Source organism: Leguminivora glycinivorella, chromosome 12, assembly GCF_023078275.1.
Source record: "Leguminivora glycinivorella isolate SPB_JAAS2020 chromosome 12, LegGlyc_1.1, whole genome shotgun sequence".
Taxonomy (NCBI): Eukaryota; Metazoa; Arthropoda; class Insecta; order Lepidoptera; family Tortricidae; genus Leguminivora; species Leguminivora glycinivorella.
In genome coordinates, this window is record NC_062982.1 from 19,475,000 (window position 1) to 19,494,687 (window position 19,688).

Here is a 19,688-nt window from a genome sequence, read left to right on the forward strand (position 1 = left end):
CTGTCTGTCACATTAGTTCGGCTTCATATCATTTAATTCATTAATAAACTCAGTTGGTATAGTCTTGGTATAGCGAAAAAGCGCTGGTAGCCTAGCGGTAAGTATATACGTGCGACTTTCGTTCCGGAGGTCGCGGGTTCGAACCCCGGCTCGCACCAATGAGTTTTTCGGAATTTATTTGCGAAATGTCATTTGATATTTGCCAGTCGCTTTTCGGTGAAGGAAAACATCGTGAGGAAACCGGACTTCCAATAAGGTCTAGTTCACCCTTCGGGTTGGAAGGTCAGATGGCAGTCGCTTTCGTAAAAACTAGTGCCTACGCCAAATCTTGGGATTAGTTGTCAAAGCGGACTCCCAGGCTCCATGAGCAGTGGCTAATGCCGGGATAACGCAAGGAGGATGATGGTGGTATAGTCTTACCTTTGGGGGTATAATCAGGAAGGTCTCAACTTTATGGTCGGCAAGGTACCCTTCCCTTGAGGCACCGTCACCTGGCTCCACTTCAAACCGACCGCCCAACTGGAGCTGTGTTGCTTTCGTTATGTGGACTCGGCTGAAAAGAAAATAACCAAATTATTATTAAACACCTCCTTTTTCCCGCGGCTTAACTCGCGTCGTTAAATTCGGAAATTGGTCTAGAAAGAGATCAAGAGTAGCCTATGTCACGCTCCATCCCTTTAACTATCTCCACTTAATAAATCACGCCAATTCATCGCTCCGTTATGCCGTGAAAGACGGACAAACAGACTCACATCATTTAAATATAAAAGACACAAGTTTATCAAAGTATTCATATAAAAAAAAGGCAAAGGAAGTGTTGTTGTCTGCACTACAGGATTGATTTTGAACGGAAATGTTAGTCGGATCGGACACCTACCTAAACTATTTATTTTACGTAATAAACCTGTTATAGCTTTTAAATAGGCTTAGTTATATGAGAGCATGTCTCCGCCAACAAACTGTTTTTACAGTTTGGCGGGCACGTTGATAAATGTAGCCAGGTTATTCTTTCTGAATAAATGATTTATTTTATTTATTTATTTTTTATTTATTTACACACTTTCCCATTTGTAATATTAATAATGGGTTTGCTGTAGGGTCATACAGTTCAAGGGCGAAGTATTTGTAGTCAAAAATGCTAGAAGCTGGCAGAAGAAAATAAGAGAAGATGGAGAAAATCTCAGGCAGGTAGACCTCCGTGGTTCAGTTGGCAGAAGGGAATGAACCGGGATTTCAATGGTCGCAGGTTCAAGTTGGTCAAGACGTTAAAACTATAAACTTTTTAATTTGTCCTATCATTGAAATAATTTTTTTATTGGCAGTAAATACTGTCAGCATCCTCGTGGAAATGTAACTGGTATAAGCTTAATAAAATAACTAAAATTTATTATTATATTTACTAGTTTTTAATCAATTTAACATAATATTATTGTAGTAAATAACAATACCTGAAAAAATACAGCGTACTTTTTTTTTAAATAACAAAATATTTCAAAACTAAAGTCTCATTTCTACTGTCGCAAAACTGGATTGTTACTTAAATTAAAGAAAGTTTTCCAATATGCTCACGCGTTAATAAAGTTGTAGCCAGTAGGTACCTAACTTTGCAGCTTACTACGAGTAACATACTGCTGAAATGGATTTATCTTAACTTTATTATACATCTACTTTTCTATATCATTAATTAAGTATTAGATTTTTAGCTTAAAAAGTAAAACACGGACAAAAACATGACAAAACAGCTACTGACCTAATAAATAGTTATTTGTTATACAAGGGGGCAAAGTTGTATTTTAACACCGAGTGTGGAATTGAAAAACGAGCAAGTGAAAGGATTCTATAGTTGAACCACGAGCAAAGCGAGTGGTTCGAGAATAGAATCCTGAACTTGCGAGTTTTTTAACACACGAGAAGTAAAATACATTTGCACCCGAGTGTAACACAAAACTTTTCTCCTCACTATAGCGAGGAAAGTACAACGCAAAAAACGCGTTTATCACTGCTTCCGTAGTTCCACAGGTTAAATCATCTTCATCACTAGATTCACACACTTTTTTCATAATTTTAAAGCAGAAAATTTGACTATATTCAAGGTCAAATCACTTTATCCACTAGTGGATAAAATGCGTTTTTACCCGCTGGTATTGAAGGATAAAACACGTGTTTCCGAGCTAGTGAGGTGTCAATATTATGATTCTATTGAAAGTCTATTTGTAACTGTCTGTCTGTCTGTCTGTTATAAGTCTGTCTGTCTGTGGCATCGTAGCTTCCGAACGGATGAACCGATTTAGATTTAGTTTTTTTGTCTGAAAGCTGAGTTAGTCGGGAGTGTTCTTAGCCATGTTTCATGAAAATCGGTCTACTACTCGTATGTCGCGGTCGGGGGTTTTTTCAAAATTTTAATTTTGTGGTTAGGTTATTATTTTTATAATGGTAAAATTAATAAATTGACCCTAATTTTGTCAGAGAACAGAGAGGTTTTTACAGGAAAGCCACAAACCGTACACAAAAATAATCTCAATTCAATACCTATTGCCAAAACCACATAATAATAGGGATTGTCCCTCGCAGTTTCATTTTCCTCGGGACATCTTCATTATTTCCACAGCTACAGCCGGCCTAGCCAATGACAATCGTTGACGCTACGTGGCGAAACGCAGTCTGGCTCTCTCGCGCCATTACAGAACAACGGTATAGGTAGCTAGAGGTGAAATAAAAAACCGGCCAAGAGCGTGTCGGGCCACGCTCAGTGTAGGGTTCCGTAGTTTTCCGTATTTTTCTCAAAAACTACTGAACCTATCAAGTTCAAAATAATTTTCCTAGAAAGTCTTTATAAATTTCTACTTTTGTGATTTTTTTCATAATTATTTTTTAAACATATGGTTCAAAAGTTAGATGGGGGGGACGCACTTTTTTTTCCTTTAGGAGCGATTATTTCCGAAAATACTCATATTATCCAAAAACGATCTTAGTAAACCCTTATTCATTTTTAAATACCTATCCAACAATATATCACACATTGGGGTTGGAATGAAAAAAAATATCAGCCCCCACTTTACATGTAGGGGGGGTACCCTAGTAAAATATTTTTTCCATTTTTTATTTTTTCACTTTGTTGGCGTGATTGATATACATATTGCTACCAAATTTCAGCTTTCTAGTGGTTCACGGTTATTTTCATTAGACTTATAGTAGACTTGACCGGGATATAGACCGTGATTACCTTTTTGATTTTTGTCGAGCTCCCGATATTATATGAATCGATGTGTGAATGCGACCAGTGGTAACGCTGAAAGTGAACGCAGCCGACGCGCGCGAAGGAGGGTAGATCGCGCGCTGTCTACGCAACTTTGACATCCACCCGCCTTCTTCAGTTTTCCGTGATCATGATGCATGCAACTTCTTCGAAATATCGGGATCTCGATAAAAATCAGAAAGGTAATCCCGGTCAATATAACTCATAATGAACAACTTTTACAATGGGACCAATGCTGAAAATATTATAATACCCAGTATGGAGCAGCAATTTTTTAGAATATAGAAGTTGTTCATTATGACCTCAAAAGTCACTATGCAAAGTATGGCTAGTCCTTTTTTGTAGAGAGTAACTACAACGATACTGTCAACTTGTCATCTGTTGACAGCGCCATCTATGATTACTTTTACGGATCGCATGTTCCCAGTCGATATAGGTCATTAAGAGAGTTATGTAAGTTCCCAATACCGCCGATAGATGGCGGTATTATCAATAGTAATAACGTCATGCTAATCCCTTAAAACTGTATAACTAGAATAAGTACGTTCACTTTTAATATAGACCTGAACCAAGCAGCATCGTTTTCTCTCCGATACCTGCCCAAGACCCTCGACCCCCAGACACGTGGCAACAGATTCGCTTGCGAAGCGTAAGCGACTGTGAGTACTGTGACGTTGGCTAGGCACGAGGAAGAAAAGTTATTCTTATTAAAATCTTCGAGTCACTGAGAAAGGATCGATTCTCATCAATTTAAATTAGTAAAGAAATCATTGTCTTGGAACGATTCTCCTTTGAAAGGAGTCTTTAGATGGCGTGATTTGAAATATCAAATGTAAAAGGAGATAATTATTTTGTTCTGAAAGTAACAAAATATTATTTGAAAGAAATTAATAAATAATAAAATAAATATTGGGGGATACCTTACACAGATCAACCTAGCCCCAAACTAAGCAAAGCTTGTCTATGGGTGCTAGGCGACGATATACATAGTTATATAGATAAATACATAAAATAAATAAATATTATAGGACATGTCTTACACAGATTGACTGAGGCCCACGGTAAGCTCAAGAAGGCTTGTGTTGTGGGTACTCAGACAACGATATATATAATATGTAAATACTTATACACATAACAGAAAACATCCATGACTCAGGAACAAATATCTGTGCTCATAACACAAATATTTGCCCTTACCGGGATTCGAATCCGGGACCGCGGCTTAGCAGGCAGAGTCACTATCAACTACGCCAGACCGGTCGCCAATTGTACTTAAAGTTTCTATATGAAACATGCTAATGTAATCAATCATATTTATCTTTGTCAAAAGTTCCCTAACTTGTCATTAGAAAATGTGTGCAGAGTTAATTTAGTCATACTAATAATTCAATAGTTATTTGTTATACAAGGGGGCAAAGTTGTATTTTAACGCCGAGTGTGGAATTGAAAAACGAGCAAGTGAAAGGACTCTATAGTTGAACCACGAGCGAAGCGAGTGGTTCGAGAATAGAATCCTGAACTTGCGAGTTTTTTAACACACGAGAAGTAAAATACATTTGCACCCGAGTGTAACACAAAACTTTTTCCCTCACTGTAGCGAGGAAACTACAACGCAAAAAATGCGTTTATCACTGCTTCCAGGTCCACAGGTGGTAAATCATCTTTATTACTAGATTCACCTACTTTTATCAGTTTTAAAGCAGTTAATTTGACTTTATTCAAGGTCAAATTACTTTACCCACTAGTGGATAAAATGCGTTTTTACCCGCTGGTATTAAAGGACAAAACACGTGTTTCCGAGATAGTGAGGGGAAAATTATATTAATACGATACATTTGAATAGTACTGAAAAAGTCAACATAATTATGTCTTTTTTGACCCCCGACGCAAAAACAACGGGGTGTTATAAGTTTGACGTGTCTGTCTGTCTGTCTGTCTACCTGTTTGTCTGTCTGTCTGTGTGTGTGTCTGTCTGTGGCATCGTAGTTCCCGAACGGATGAACCGATTTAGATTTTGTTTTTTTTTCTGAAAGCTGAGTTAGTCTGGAGTATTTTTAGCCATGCATGTTTCATGAAAATCGGTCTACTATGTTGCGGTCGGGGGTTTTTCAAAATTTGAATTTTGTGGTTAGGTTATTTAAATTTTATAATCTTATATTCAACCCACTTATTCAATGGTGTACTTTGCCCAAGTGTAAAAACGATTAAGCGCTTAAAACATTTTAACAACCCATAAAAGGTACTCGCAGAAAAACCTCGAATAACAAAGCTTTTATTCATAACTGCATTTTCCATCATAAAGCGAAAAGCAAACTTTTCCGAGTGCATTACCCGTAAAAGCTTTCCTCTGAACGCGTCCAGCCGGTAAAAAACTAATTACAGGACAGCTTGTGAAAAGTGTTTCAGTTTTATGGCATACAGGGTGGTAAATTACTCACTTGCAATAGTTTACGATTACGAGGTTTTATGAAAATAGCGTGCGGCGAGGATGCCAAACAACTGAAGCTCATACAAGTATCCTGAGACGACACTGCATAGGGAGGACACAGGGTTACCCTCATCTGGCAGAATAATTTTGGTCAGAAACACACTTCGCATAACATGTCTCGCAGAAACACTTTGGTCAAATGGTCATTTTGCAGAAAACTTAGTTGGCATTATTACTACCACGCACACGACACATTTGGCAGAATGTTGTTTTATAATAATCGTATGTAAGAGCAGAATTATGACACGCTATCGAAAAGGAAATACAGCTCCAGAGGTCCCGTTAGGTACGACGACGAGCGAAGCGAGGAGGAGTGTTAGGTATCTTGCATCCTCAAAAGATCCGACTCACTATCAAAAAGCAAATCGCAACTTTTTGCCACCTAAATATTATGCACAAATATTATCTGCGAAAGTAGGTACTATTCGAATTCAAGACTATTGCTCATCAACATCATGCCAAAGTACGATTGGGTATTATAAAAATTATGCCACGTCATGCTCGCGAGCATGTGCCATATCCCGCCGTAGTCCGTTTTCACATTATCCGATCCGATATCGGATGTCGGAAGGATTTCAATAGAAAAAATCCAAGATGGCGCCTGTAATGTATGAGATATCGTGCTACATCCGATATCGGATCGGATAATGTGAAAACGCACGTACGCTCAGCTCCGAGTGACCACAGGCCTTACACTGAAGCATTTAGAATTTCAGCATATAAGCTCACCTAGCAATCCCGCCGGACTCCATATGGTTAGCGAGCGTGACGTCATCACTCCATACGTCGAACTGCCACTTGCGAAGGCCTTAGTACGCTGCATTGAACGTTGCCAGTATGTACATACTTACACCAATACACACAATCCATGCTGTAGTATATCCCTAATTAACACTTTAACAGTAATTTAACGTTACTGTCTGCAACATACTTGTGACGCACGTGTGTGAATAAAATAGCATGTAAGCAATAATTTACTATATAAGGTATGTTTAGTTTCACTTGGCTCCCTCTTCTGTATTGATTATCGACAATACAACACACATCATCTATAATGACCAGTTTTACTTAACCTCCATTCAACCCTCCAACTTCATCATATCTCATGGCGACCCTGCCAGGATATATCGTCGTACTCTAAACTCTCTAAAGCGTTTATACTATCAGCTCACCCCGCAATCCCTCCGGACTCCATATGGTTGGCGAGCGTGACGTCATCACTCCATACGTCAAACTGCCATTTGCGGAGCCCAGCACGCCGCATAGAACGTTGCCGGTGTGGATGCCAATGCGCATGTCTACATTGAAGCCGGTGGCTTCGCGGACGAATCTGCCAAAAAAAGGTATTTAAGAAGCAAGGTTACATTATTTATATTACGGGTGCAACGTCTTGGAGAGCAGTAGATAACTATTGAAAAAAAAGGTACAGTCAGCGATAAAAACTTGTGCCAAAAATGATTGTTTTGCAAAAAAACTTACTGAATCCTTACTGCAAAATCAAGAACGAAATTGGACAGAAAATTTTCTGGCATGCATCAGGGTGCCCTCAATTAACCAATTCGCCAAAGGGAAAAAATGGCGAAAAACTTACAAGCTGACTTCATACAAAAGACTGGTAAATCTGTGGGTTTCCTGTAGTCCTTCCAGTTTATTTGCAGTATGAGTTTCCATTTCCACCTTGCGTCAAATTCTGACTGAATAATGTTCAGCCATTGAAAACTTCCGTCACTTTCTTCTCCCGTGAACTTGTTGACTTTTTTTTTTTTTATGAAATAGACAGCAAACGAGCAGACGAGCCGCCTGATGGTAAGCAGTCATCGCCGCCCATGGACATAGGCAACATCATGGGAGCCACTTATGCGTTGCCGACCTTTAAAATTATTAGAAACTTGTACACTCACTTTGACTTCCTTGTCATATCGTCAAAAGAACACTAGATTTCATAACGCTTAAAAACCGAATAGGGTAAACTCGCCTCATTTGATGACACGCCTATTTCGGTAGTTTATTACAAACTTTGAAGCACTATTCCAAAAGACGATTTTTGGTTGTTTCACAGAATTAGGCATGTCACTGAATGAGGCGAGTTTACCCTAAATGGAGACACCATACCTAATAGCGTCAATCATTTGTAGGCCCATGTTGACACAGTTATAAGCGTGGTTCGGACGGGACACGGGCAGACCAGACACGCAGTAGTAACAGTCTCCCAGGATCTTAATGCGCATGCACTGGTTTTCCTGTGGACAAAGACAACATTTTGAAAATTAGAAATGTAAAAAACATAGCATGGTTCTTGTTTTGTTTGAAATTTGTAGCAAGTGTTCACTCGCGTGTATTGCATAGATATTTTGTTATGATAATTTTCATTTATTTTATTATGATGTAGCAAAAAATCAATTCATCAATTTGCTCTGTACCCGACTATTATAGCCGGCGATAGCGAACTTCTTAATATTTGCAGCCATAACCTTATCTGGGATAGAGTGAGAAGTGACATCAAAGTCAATTTAAACAGCACGTGGGTAAACGGGTCATGCTGAGACATCACAATCGCAAAAAAGATTGCAGGTGGAAAAATCAACAAATCTTATGAAGTAATTAATTAATATTCTAAAATGAGACTCCATTAACACCTTTGACCTTAAGCTGTGACAGATATATCCACCAGCAGCACCGTATTAAACAGATAGTGTACTGAAATCGTAATGCACAGCACACTAGCCAAGTAATGGAGAGCTAAAGAGGCAGTCAATTAAAACTGATGGCAGTGGCCGACTAATGGAGCTCAAAGGAAGATGAAAGGCTTTGAACGTCGTTAATAGATGAAGTGATAAAGACTGATTGAGTTATTAATGGAAATCTGTCTTTGAAAAGATTTTTGGTATTTTTAACCCCGACGCAAAAACGGCGGGATGTAATAATTTTGACGTGTCTATCTGCCTGTCTGTCTGTTTGTCTGTCTGTCTGTCTGTCTGTCTGTGTGTCTATCTGTGGCATCGTAGCTCCCGAACGGATAAACCGATTTCGATTTATTTCGTATACAGCTTGGAGTTTACTTTACAATATATACTTAATTAAGCCCCGATTTCACAAAAGACATAAGGTGTCATAAAACTATTTCAATATGGTTGTTGATAATATACTTATTGTTGATGGACTTATTATTGTTCCCCGTTTACCTAGATTTTTATACTTAGGTTTTTTTCTTTACCTTAAGCTTAAGTATATTACATAAAAAGTACATAAAAATTATCTTCTCCTCTCGCATTTTGTTTGTTACACTTATATGCATTTTAACACCTTAATTTTTACATAAACAAACCCACTAAGCTAAAATGCAGACAATGTTCCGAATACTACATACATTGCCAATTTTCCCCGTCCAAGATTGCATGTCATACAGAGCTTCCATATTTTATACCCCAGAGAAGCGAGATCTTAGAATACTGAGGGTACCCAGGTCAAAGTCCTCATGATGACGCTTATAAGAAACTCATAGATACAATGGACTATATACGTGTTTTTTTTTGTTTTCCGTTAAATTCGACACGTCGTTAGGTTCGTTATTAGGAACCACCCTGTATATCACTTTTAGTTCAATTCGCCATTTTCATAAATAATAAATGAATTAATTAGTGTGAGAGACCCTTAAGGATAATTAAATATTCAAGTTAGTGTCAAGTGATTGACGGCACATGTCAAAACAAATAACATTAGGAAGTGGAAAAGGCTGTCACACACGTGTTCAGTAATTATTTTTAATTAATAACTCAATAACCGTAAGAGTTAAGAGGCTAGTTTCTTGGAGAAATTTATTGTATTTGATCTAAAGAACCTTCCCTTAAAGTTAACGGAATTCATTAAAAACGGGGATGTAGAAGTAAAACATTCGTGTGACATTATTTTAAATATTGAAAAAAAGGTCTACTCACTTTTATTGCCGACATTTTTCTCTATTCACGGCCGCGAGCATTTAAACGTGATTAGACCAGTGTTTCACAATTTCAAATCGTGCTGTTTATTCACTGAAATACCGCAGAAGAGCAACACAAACATATAGGTACAAAGTACCCAAATCTACTCTCCAAAAAGTTCATTTTCAGTTCATTGTTAACCTATCGAAGCCCTCGTTTGTACAGCGCAATTTGCAATTGCAATGAAAATTCACTGGCTAAATAAACTAAAGGGTTAAACGTCAGTTATTTTTCGAATCACTCCAATTGATGCTTTGTTGTATGCACAATAGGGTATTAATTAAATTGAAATCCAATAAACCAATATCGTTCTTTTGTTTTCAGTGCAAAATGGCATCCGATCGTAACGTACTTTACAATGGCTCCTATATATTGGCGCGATTCAATTAAAATTAATTAGTTATACAGGGCAGTAAAAGTTGTTGTTTAGATCCTAGAAATAAAAATACTCGAAATATGAACTAGGTACGCGCGTAGTGAACCACAAAATGTCACCACGGTAATTAGGTACAGTCAAGTGCAAAAATACGTAACGATTTTATCCGCTCAAAAATATGTACCGAGACCTTATTCCGCCGACATAAAGTGCTATATGGAGAGTAAAAAGAAAAGGAGGAACATCTTAATGTATGATAATTGCACTTATAAAACTATAAATTTAATAGGTGGCGCTGCAAACTCTCCGTGAGCAAATTTCAAATCGCTGACAGTGTATCTGACTCCGTCAATAATGCCTAATTTCATGATACTGATTTGTTTGTCCTCTAGCGCTATCGGGAAGACCTGTGTGCGTAGAATGCACAAACGCTCACGATAATATAATAATTATGTTTCGTAGCTGTCTATCTCTAGCTCATAGTTTACTAGCTCGCGGTGGTACCAGTGCCTATAGGCGGAGAGCTGACCCCAAAAGCGGTTGACGATTTTAAGGACAATTAATAATGAGCTTAAATTAACAAAATATAGAAATTTCCCAATAGCAGGCCTCTCTTCCACTCTAGAGATTCTTCGATAGAGAGACGAAAAACCAAATTTTCGATTTTCGCAAAAGCTATTTGTGTCTGTCTTTTATTGTCATTATTTGATTGCCAATTGATACCATTTCTGTTGTAGCCTTTTGGCCACTGTATACACTATACATTAAAGGGTTAAACAGTGACGTTATACCACAGATTGATATAGCCTCAAAATTAACGCAAAGTATAAATAACCCTTCAATAAATGTGGGTAAATTAAACCTGCCGCTGTACGATTTATAAAAGGGGTCCATATTGCCAAATCAAGTGGAAATTGGCAATAAATAAAGTTATTTATTGGATCACATCGCTTTGGAGCGATAACGGTGATTTGTGGTCGTACTGTGGTTGAAAATACCAATAAATGATGATGGAGTATACTCGTAGTATATTTCATGTACAGGCATAGGGGAGCCTGTACATGAAACCTGTGTGGTGACGGGTTAAGAATTTCACCACCCCCTTTCTTCCCGTGGGTGTCGTAAAGGTCGGCTGTGGGATATGGGTTAAATTGTGGCATCGGCGAGAGGCTGGCAACCTGTCACTGCAATGTCCCAATTTCGTTTTCTCTCAACCCCTTATTTGCCAAGAGTGGCACTGAAACTTGAGTGATTTCATTTGCCCTGCCTACCTTTATGGGATACAATCCATAAGTACTAATATTATAAATGGGAAAGTGTGTGTGTCTGTTTGTTTGTCCGTCTTTCACGGCAAAACGGAGCGACAAATTGACGTGATTTTTTAGGTGGAGATAGTTAAAGAGTCGGAGAGTGACGTAGGCTACTTTTTGTCTCTTTCTAACCCCCCACTTCCCTAAAATGGGCGGTAGAAGTTTGTATGGAGCATTCCGCAATTTTCGAATTTATCGCGGGCAAAGCTAGTATATTATAGTATAAATTTCGTGATCCGTTATGGAACGCTCTAATACAGGTTATGCACGCTGAATTAATACAAAAAGCTATTATTGACAAATACCCTGACAAGATTATTATAGAAGATTTTGACGACCGGTCTGGCGCAGTCGGTAGTGACCCTGCTGCGCTGCGGTCCCGGGTTAGAATCCCGGTAAGGGCATTTATTTGTGTGATGAGCACAGATATTTGTTCCTGAGTCATGGATGTTTTCTATGTATATAAGTATTTATATATAATATAATTATATCGTTGTCTGAGTACCCACAATACAAGCCCTCTTGAGCTTACCATGGGTCTCAGTCAATCTGTGTAAGACATGTCCTATAATATCCTATAATAATATTTATTATCCATTGAAGCATTAACTAGTAATTTATTTAAAATGTCCTCGATCGACCGCACTATCAACGTCAACTGTGGCAGTGATGGATGGATGACCGTGGAAGAACTAAAGCGAATCACTTTTCAAAAGCTTCAGTTCATGTTTTAAAATCGTGTACCTAGTATAATATGTACATTTTCCCTATTGCTATGTTTTGTTTTTAACCCCCGACGCAAAAAAGACGGGGTGTTATAACTTTGACGTGCCTGTCTGTCTGTTTGTCTGTCTGTCTGTGTCTGTCTGTCTGTGTGTGTGTGTCTGTCTGTGGCATCGTAGCTCCCGAACGTATGAAACGATTTAGATTTTTTTTTTGTTTGAAAGCTGAGTTAATCCGGAGTGTTCTTAGCAATATTTCATGCAAATCGGTCTACTATGTCACGGTCGGGGTTTTTTTCAAAAATTTCGTTTTTAATTAATAAGTATATATAACATATTTTAAAATAATCACCAAAGTCGATAAAGTGATTATTTATGGACTTACAGCCAAGATGTGTTTGATAAATGATAAGAGAACTATGCCATTTAAAGCAATAAATTGTCCTAGCTACAAAATAAGAACAAAGTTTGTGAAAGGGAAACACTTTAAAGTTTGTCCTAGTTAAGAACAAAGTTTGTGAAAGTCACTCAATGTTTGACATTGAGTGACTTTTAAAGTCAAAACTTAGTCAATGTCGTTGCCGATACTCGTAAAGTTTTTGATTGATGGATCACACACTGAAGACACTTTGTCTGGACTCTTGTCTCCTAAAACTTTAAAACTGGAGACAGTGTGCACGTATCACAGCAAAAACTTTTGCTTAAAGCACTATCTACATTTATTGGACAGGGTTTTAGCCTTGAGTCAGCTAAATAGTCATGGTACCAATACCAAGCAATATGTTGGCAACATTAAATCAAAGACATATGTAACTCTGTCTGTATAGACAGATAAAGACTAAGAAAAAAAACCGGCCAAGAGCGTGTCGGGCCACGCTCAGTGTAGGGTTCCGTAGTTTTCCGTGTTTTTCTCAAAAACTACTGAACCTATCAAGTTCAAAACAATTTTCCTAGAAAGTATTTATAAAGTTCTACTTTTGTGATTTTTTTCATATTTTTAAACATATGGTTCAAAAGTTAGAGGGGGGGACGCACTTTTTTTTCCTTTAGGAGCGATTATTTCCGAGAATATTAATATTATCAAAAAACGATCTTAGTAAACCCTTATTCATTTTTTATTACCTATCCAACAATATATCACACGTTGGGGTTGGAAAAAAAAAATATCAGCCCCCACTTTACATGTAGGGGTGGTACCCTAATAAAACGTTTTTTTCCATTTTTTATTTTTGCACTTTGTTGGCGTGATTAATATACATATTGGTACCAAATTTCAGCTTTCTAGTGCTAACGGTTACTGAGATTATCCGCGGACGGACGGACGGACGGACGGACAGACAGACATGGCGAAACTATAAGGGTTCCTAGTTGACTACGGAACCCTAAAAACCTACCTCAAAACCATACAGAGAAAGGTACGGTGCCTTAGATGGCGATACACCTTTAAGGGACGCTCGGCTAGATGGCGCTAATATTAATATTTGACATTTTAACACATATCAAGCTATGAATATGGGCCAAATTGTCAAAACTGAGGTTCAAAAGTTTTAAGATTGTATCGAAAGATGGCAGTCTATGCACTGTGATTACACATTTTACTTTGACAGTAACTCTCTATAATACTCGATCCTCTTAGCATTAAATTAATAAGGGCCTGTTGCATCAACTACAGTTAACAGACACATCAACGTCACGCATCAGTAGCCATCTACTGACCATCATCATCATCTACTGATCATGGGACCATTCCCATGTACGATATCGTAAACGATCCGATTGCCTCGTCTGTGGTGGCGCTTTCTATGCGACCGATATATCGATACCTTTGGGTTCAATTGGCGTAAAGGACAAAATGCAGGTTTTCAGGAGAAGCAAAAAAGAACTTTTTTTTTAGAAAAATGTTTATATCTTTTTTGTTTTTTGACCTATATTTGTGACGTATATAGAAAAATATGTAGATTTTTAGTATCCTTAACCTAGTGTAGCAACCGTAGTGATAAACTAAAGGGTTTAGAAGTTAGATGGTTGTAAAGGACACGTCAAAATGCTATGGACGTCCTTTACACCCACGACTTTTTTGAACAATTAGAGTTGATAGGGTCGTAAATGACGGTCTTAGATTATTTTTATACAAATTCGGGGCGTAAATGTAACCGGAATGGTACAAATGGCAACTGTTTTTAGCTTAGTTTCCAATTGAGAAACTTGAAAAATGTATCAAAACGTAGTTAATATGGCATAGAATAGCCACATTAGTGTTACAGTGTATATTTATCTAAATATTTAGCAAAGACAAAGAATAAGACTATTTTATATCCAGTTTTGCAATAAAGAAACAACATTTGCTTAAAAACTATCTAATATTTTGGAAAGTTATTATTTTAGTACTCGCCGCTGTCTCAATAAGTTACGTATTCAGTATTTAATTCTAGCAGGGAAACGCTTTCGTAGTTTAAGTAAATATAAAAGCACTAATGGTAATCACATAAACTTTAATCAGCAACTGTGAATAGTAGACTATGTTAATACGACAGTAATTTTAAGTCTAAAGTAGAAAGAAGTTCTAAGAATAACTAAGAGTTAAGTCCTTATTAAATAAGGACTTAACTCTTAGTTATTCTTAGAACTTCTTTCTAATTATCAAAAATATGAATCAACATAGTAGGTAGTCTTGACTACAGTTTGTATACGCGTCCTAACTTGCGTTTATAAAATTTATAAACGCAAGTTAGGACGCGTATAGTAAATATAAAAGCACTAATGGTAATCACATAAACTTTAATCAGCAACTGTGAATAGTAGACTATGTTAATACGACAGTAATTTTAAGTCTAAATATAAATTTTATAAACGCAAGTTAGGACGCGTATAGTAAATATAAAAGCACTAATGGTAATCACATAAACTTTAATCAGCAACTGTGAATAGTAGACTATGTTAATACGACAGTAATTTTAAGTCTAAAGTAGAAAGAAGTTCTAAGAATAACTAAGAGTTAAGTCCTTATTTATAAACGCAAGTTAGGACGCGTATACAAACTGTAGTCAAGACTACCTACTATGTTGATTCATATTTTTGATAATTTTAAAACAGAAGATTGTTATTTAGTCTTAAACCTGTTAAATAAGAATAATCTTAATTATGAGTTCAATCCTAGAAATATTATAGTCAATGCTTTAAGTACCTGTATTTAATATTTAATTAGTATTTAATTTTATAATCGTTCATTTACTTTCCAAGCTATTCGACTGTGGAACTCTCTCCCTGTTGAGTTAAGACGTTCTCAATCTATTGCCTCGTTTAAATCAAACCTTAAAGAATACTATCTTTCCCTTCCTTAGATTTTATGAATGACACTGTTTGTTTCTCTATGAATATAAACCTTTTTATATATATACTAGCTTTTACCCGCGGCTTCGCCCGCGTAATAAAAGTATTCTTATTGAAACGTTTACAAAAAATAAGATTTTCATTTGGATCCGTAGGTTTCTTTGTAGGTACATCTGTCCGCGATTATTTCGATTAAGGTAAAGCGGGGCAATTCTCGACTGGAGGGCCATTGTAACTGATCTATTTGCTGTACGGTCCGGTTTTGGCTGACTGTATCTTACACATATTAATATTGTTTTAAAAGAAATTCTTGCAATGATTGTAGAATTGTTACACAGCGACCACAGCGTAGGTGCGAATATGTATGTATTTTACCTATATAAATATTTATACTGGGGAAACTTCATACAACCTACATAGCCAGTATCTCGACGCTATGGTCGGTAGGGTAAAAAGTACTTCCTTGCATTATCGCTTACAATTTTTTCCATTTTGCTTATACTTATTGCAAACGTAAACATATAAAAGGCAAGCAAACAACGATCTTCTTACAGCACATTGAATGTAATAGTTTACGGATGCAGGATACTCGCCGATGCCTACTTACTAATACCTTCCCACTGGGCCACCTGCATTTTACACTGCCTAAATATCGATTGCCGACCGATTATTCCGACCCCAATCCCTATTCTTATCCCCGTCCCTATCTCTATCTTTGTCCCCGTCCCCGTTCCGTCCCTGTCCCCGTCCCTCCCCTATCCCTATCCCCGTCCCCGTCCCCTATTTTTATCCCTATTTCTATCCCTATCCCGATCCCGATCCCGATCCCGATCCCGATCCCGATCCCGATCCCGATCCCGATCCCGATCCCGATCCCGATCCCTATCCCCACCCCTACCCCTACCCCTACCCCTACCCCTACCCCTACCCCTACCTCTACCCCTATCCTTATCCCAATCCCAATCCCAATCCCTATCCCTATCCCTATCCATATCCCTATCCCTATCCCTATCCCTATCCCTATCCCTATCCCTATCCCTATCCATATCCCTATCCCTATCCCTATCCCTATCCCTATCCCTATCCATATCCCTATCCCTATCCCTATCCCTATCCCTATCCCTATCCCAATCCCAATCCCTATCCCTATCCCTATCCCTATCCCTATCCCTATCCCAATCCCAATCCCAATGGAATCCCTATCCCAATCCCAATTCCAATCCCTATCCCTATCCCTATCCCTATCCCTATCCCTATCCCTATCCCTATCCCTAACCCTATCTAAAAACCGGCCAAGTGCGAGTCGGACTCGCCCACCGAGGGTTCCGTACAAACTTTCTTTCAAACTACCTAGTAAAAATAATCTCATATTTTCATATAACTCTAATGACTTGACTAGAAGACAAAAGTATAGGCACTAATGAGTATTATAGTGTATAGCGCCATCTCCCGGTCAATTTGCTAACTAATTTGCGCGACCTGGTTTTTCAGGGCTAATTCTTTATAATGTTAACCGATTTAAACAGTTTTTACTTTATTGGACAGAAGATGGTTTACGTAACATCTCGTATTAATTTGAAGTACGATATACATCCGCAAGGGTGGGTAAATTGAAAGTAAAAATCTGAAAAGTTTTTTGTGAATTAAAAAAAAAGTATTCAAAATACAAACACGATTATATTTTTCCTGTAATATATAGCATAAAACCAATGTTTACTAAAATTTTCATAATTTTTCGTTGGTAAACTTCGGAGATAAGGGGGGGAACGGTATTTTTTTTTACATTTTCCTTCAAAATTCTTTTTTTTCCACAACAAAAAAATTATAAAAAATAGCTTATTTACGTTCAATTTGAGCTCTTTCCAACGATACCCCACTTGACCTAGTAACTTGAAATTTACAGTTTGCCCCCTTTCATTTTGGCCATTTTCTACAATTAAAATTAATATATTTAAAAAAATTATACTTTCTATTTGTAGAGGTTTACAATGTTCACAACTATTCCAAATTTCAAGTTGATAGCATTAGTAGTTCTCGAGATATTTAGGAATGTGACAGACGGACAGACAGACGGACAGAGTCGCACCATAAGGGTTCCTGTTGTACCTTTTTGGTACGGAACCCTAAAAACATACATATAAGACATACCTTTGTGTCGATAGATATTTTTCAGTACAGATGGTGTTTTTTTTACGCACTAGTGCGAGAAGTGGTTCATTATATGCCAGGTCGAAACTTCGGAGGCTCATCTGTACTGAAAAACGTCGTACGATACACGTGCGAAAAGGAAATTCGTAACTCGTGTCGATTTAAAACACTCCCTTCGGTCGTGTTTTAATTTATCGCCACTCGTTTCGAACTTCCTTTTTTACGTACTTGTATCGTAATGTACTATTATTTTAAAGCACATAAAATTCGAATAAAATACACTGCTGACACGGGCCCGCTCACTGCTCAGTTCAGTCTGCGCCCAGCGCTCATAGACAGTGGACCTACGTTCGATAGTCCGGCGCACCGTGCTCTCGTAAGCGTAAGCAGCTAGATAGTTCTGAGAAGTGCTGTATAGGTACTGCGACTAAACAAATTTTGATCCTGTTGGTGGCAAACAGGCATACGGTCCGCCTGATTTTTACACATGCAATTTTATCCAAGAAATTTTACTTGAAATCTGATGAGAGTTTGAATTATTATTATATTTCGGGACCAGGGGAGGGGACCGATTTTTGAGTCTCACGCGTTCGAATTCAGAAAATTGTCACTGAAAATACTAAGCAATTCACTGTTTTCAACCGGTATTTTAGTGACAAATCCCATATGTGAGATTCAAAAACCGGCCCCCAGGATGAGGTTCTGGTTTTCATGGTGGAGTCAGGATATGGTCAACAAAACTGCTATTTTACTCATTATAACTCCACTATGTTTGGGCTTATTACATTTGGACTGATGAGCAGCGTCGATCTCGATGATGTCCAAGGTCACATGATCGAGTCAGGAAATGAATAACAGAACTGCTATTCTACTTATCGTAACTCGACCATGTTTGATCTCATTAGCCGGGCCAATAACACATGTAATTTTTTGCACACAGCTCAGCTCTTTGAAACTGTTTATTTTAAGTTACTTACAATTAGTAGGTACCATATAATAATAATATATTCTTATCTCTTGTAAACTTTACAAAAAAGTTAACACATGAAACCAAAAGAATTGTTACTAGCAATTAAATTCAAAACTATCAAGATCATTCTTGCCTGTGTGTTGCGTTACCGGTGGCTCGCGTACCGAGCGCCAACGCCATCTATCAATGGCTATTTCACGAAATTGATGAACGCTCTAAGGAATAAGGGCTCTTAGTGTAGTGGTTATGCCAGTCGACACTAGATGGCAGCATTAAAAAACACTGGGTTACACTGTATGACATTTTTTCATTTCATCATTAAGTAAATAGCATTCGTTATAAGTAAATAGTATACGTTAATTCGTCGCTCAGTTTTGCCGTGAAGGACGGACAAATAAATAGACACACACACACTTTCCCGTTTATAATATTAGTATGGATTAAAATAAACATTAAGTTAATAAAAACAAAATGCAGTATTATTGTGTGCTACTTAAAACTTTCCTTGTTAGTATAAAACCCGGAGTTCTTAAAAAAAAATAAGAAAGTAGAATCTTAGAGAAAGAAATAAGCAGGTAAATAAAATCAAATAATCCATACTGATTAAACTGGAAAGTGTGTGTGTGTCTGTTTGTTTGTCCGTCTTTCAAGAGAAGCCGCGGGCAAAAGCTAGTAGAACATAAAAGAAAAAAAGTAAATAAAAATGCAAAAAGATTGCGTGAGCCGAGATTCGAACTCACGACACTCATGGCGCAAACGGTTCCACCTAGAAGTCAAACCCGCTAGACCATTTGCACATTGTGAAAGACGGCGAATCTTCTGATTCTAATCACCAAATGCTAGTGCCGAAGTTTCGCGCGATGGATACGCGATGACCTTGAGCCATCGCCGTCGCATCGCGTCGCGTCGCCCGTCGCTCACGCAAGACAGAGCGTAAACTCATTGTTTCTGCCGGTGAGTAAGGCAGCCAGAGCTCAACGAGGGAGGACCTACGGAACTAATTAGGAGAATAGATTGTCCTTTGAGTCGTCGGCACCCAGGCCCCTTCTAAGTACCTACAGGTTTGTACAAGTTTCTAATGAGTCGGCAACGCACATGTGCCACTCCTTGA

General features: G+C 37.8%; 1 protein-coding gene across 1 annotated transcript in view; it reads right to left on the minus strand.

Moving 5' to 3' along the window:
* The window catches only part of LOC125232035 (adenylate cyclase type 2), a 348,143-nt gene that overhangs the window by 32,305 nt on the left and 296,150 nt on the right, over positions 1 to 19,688 (minus strand). The window contains 4 exon segments of the mRNA XM_048137646.1: positions 421 to 553; positions 6,474 to 6,552; positions 6,995 to 7,074; positions 7,857 to 7,984. Coding sequence (XP_047993603.1) covers positions 421 to 553; positions 6,474 to 6,552; positions 6,995 to 7,074; positions 7,857 to 7,984 — 420 coding nt within the window.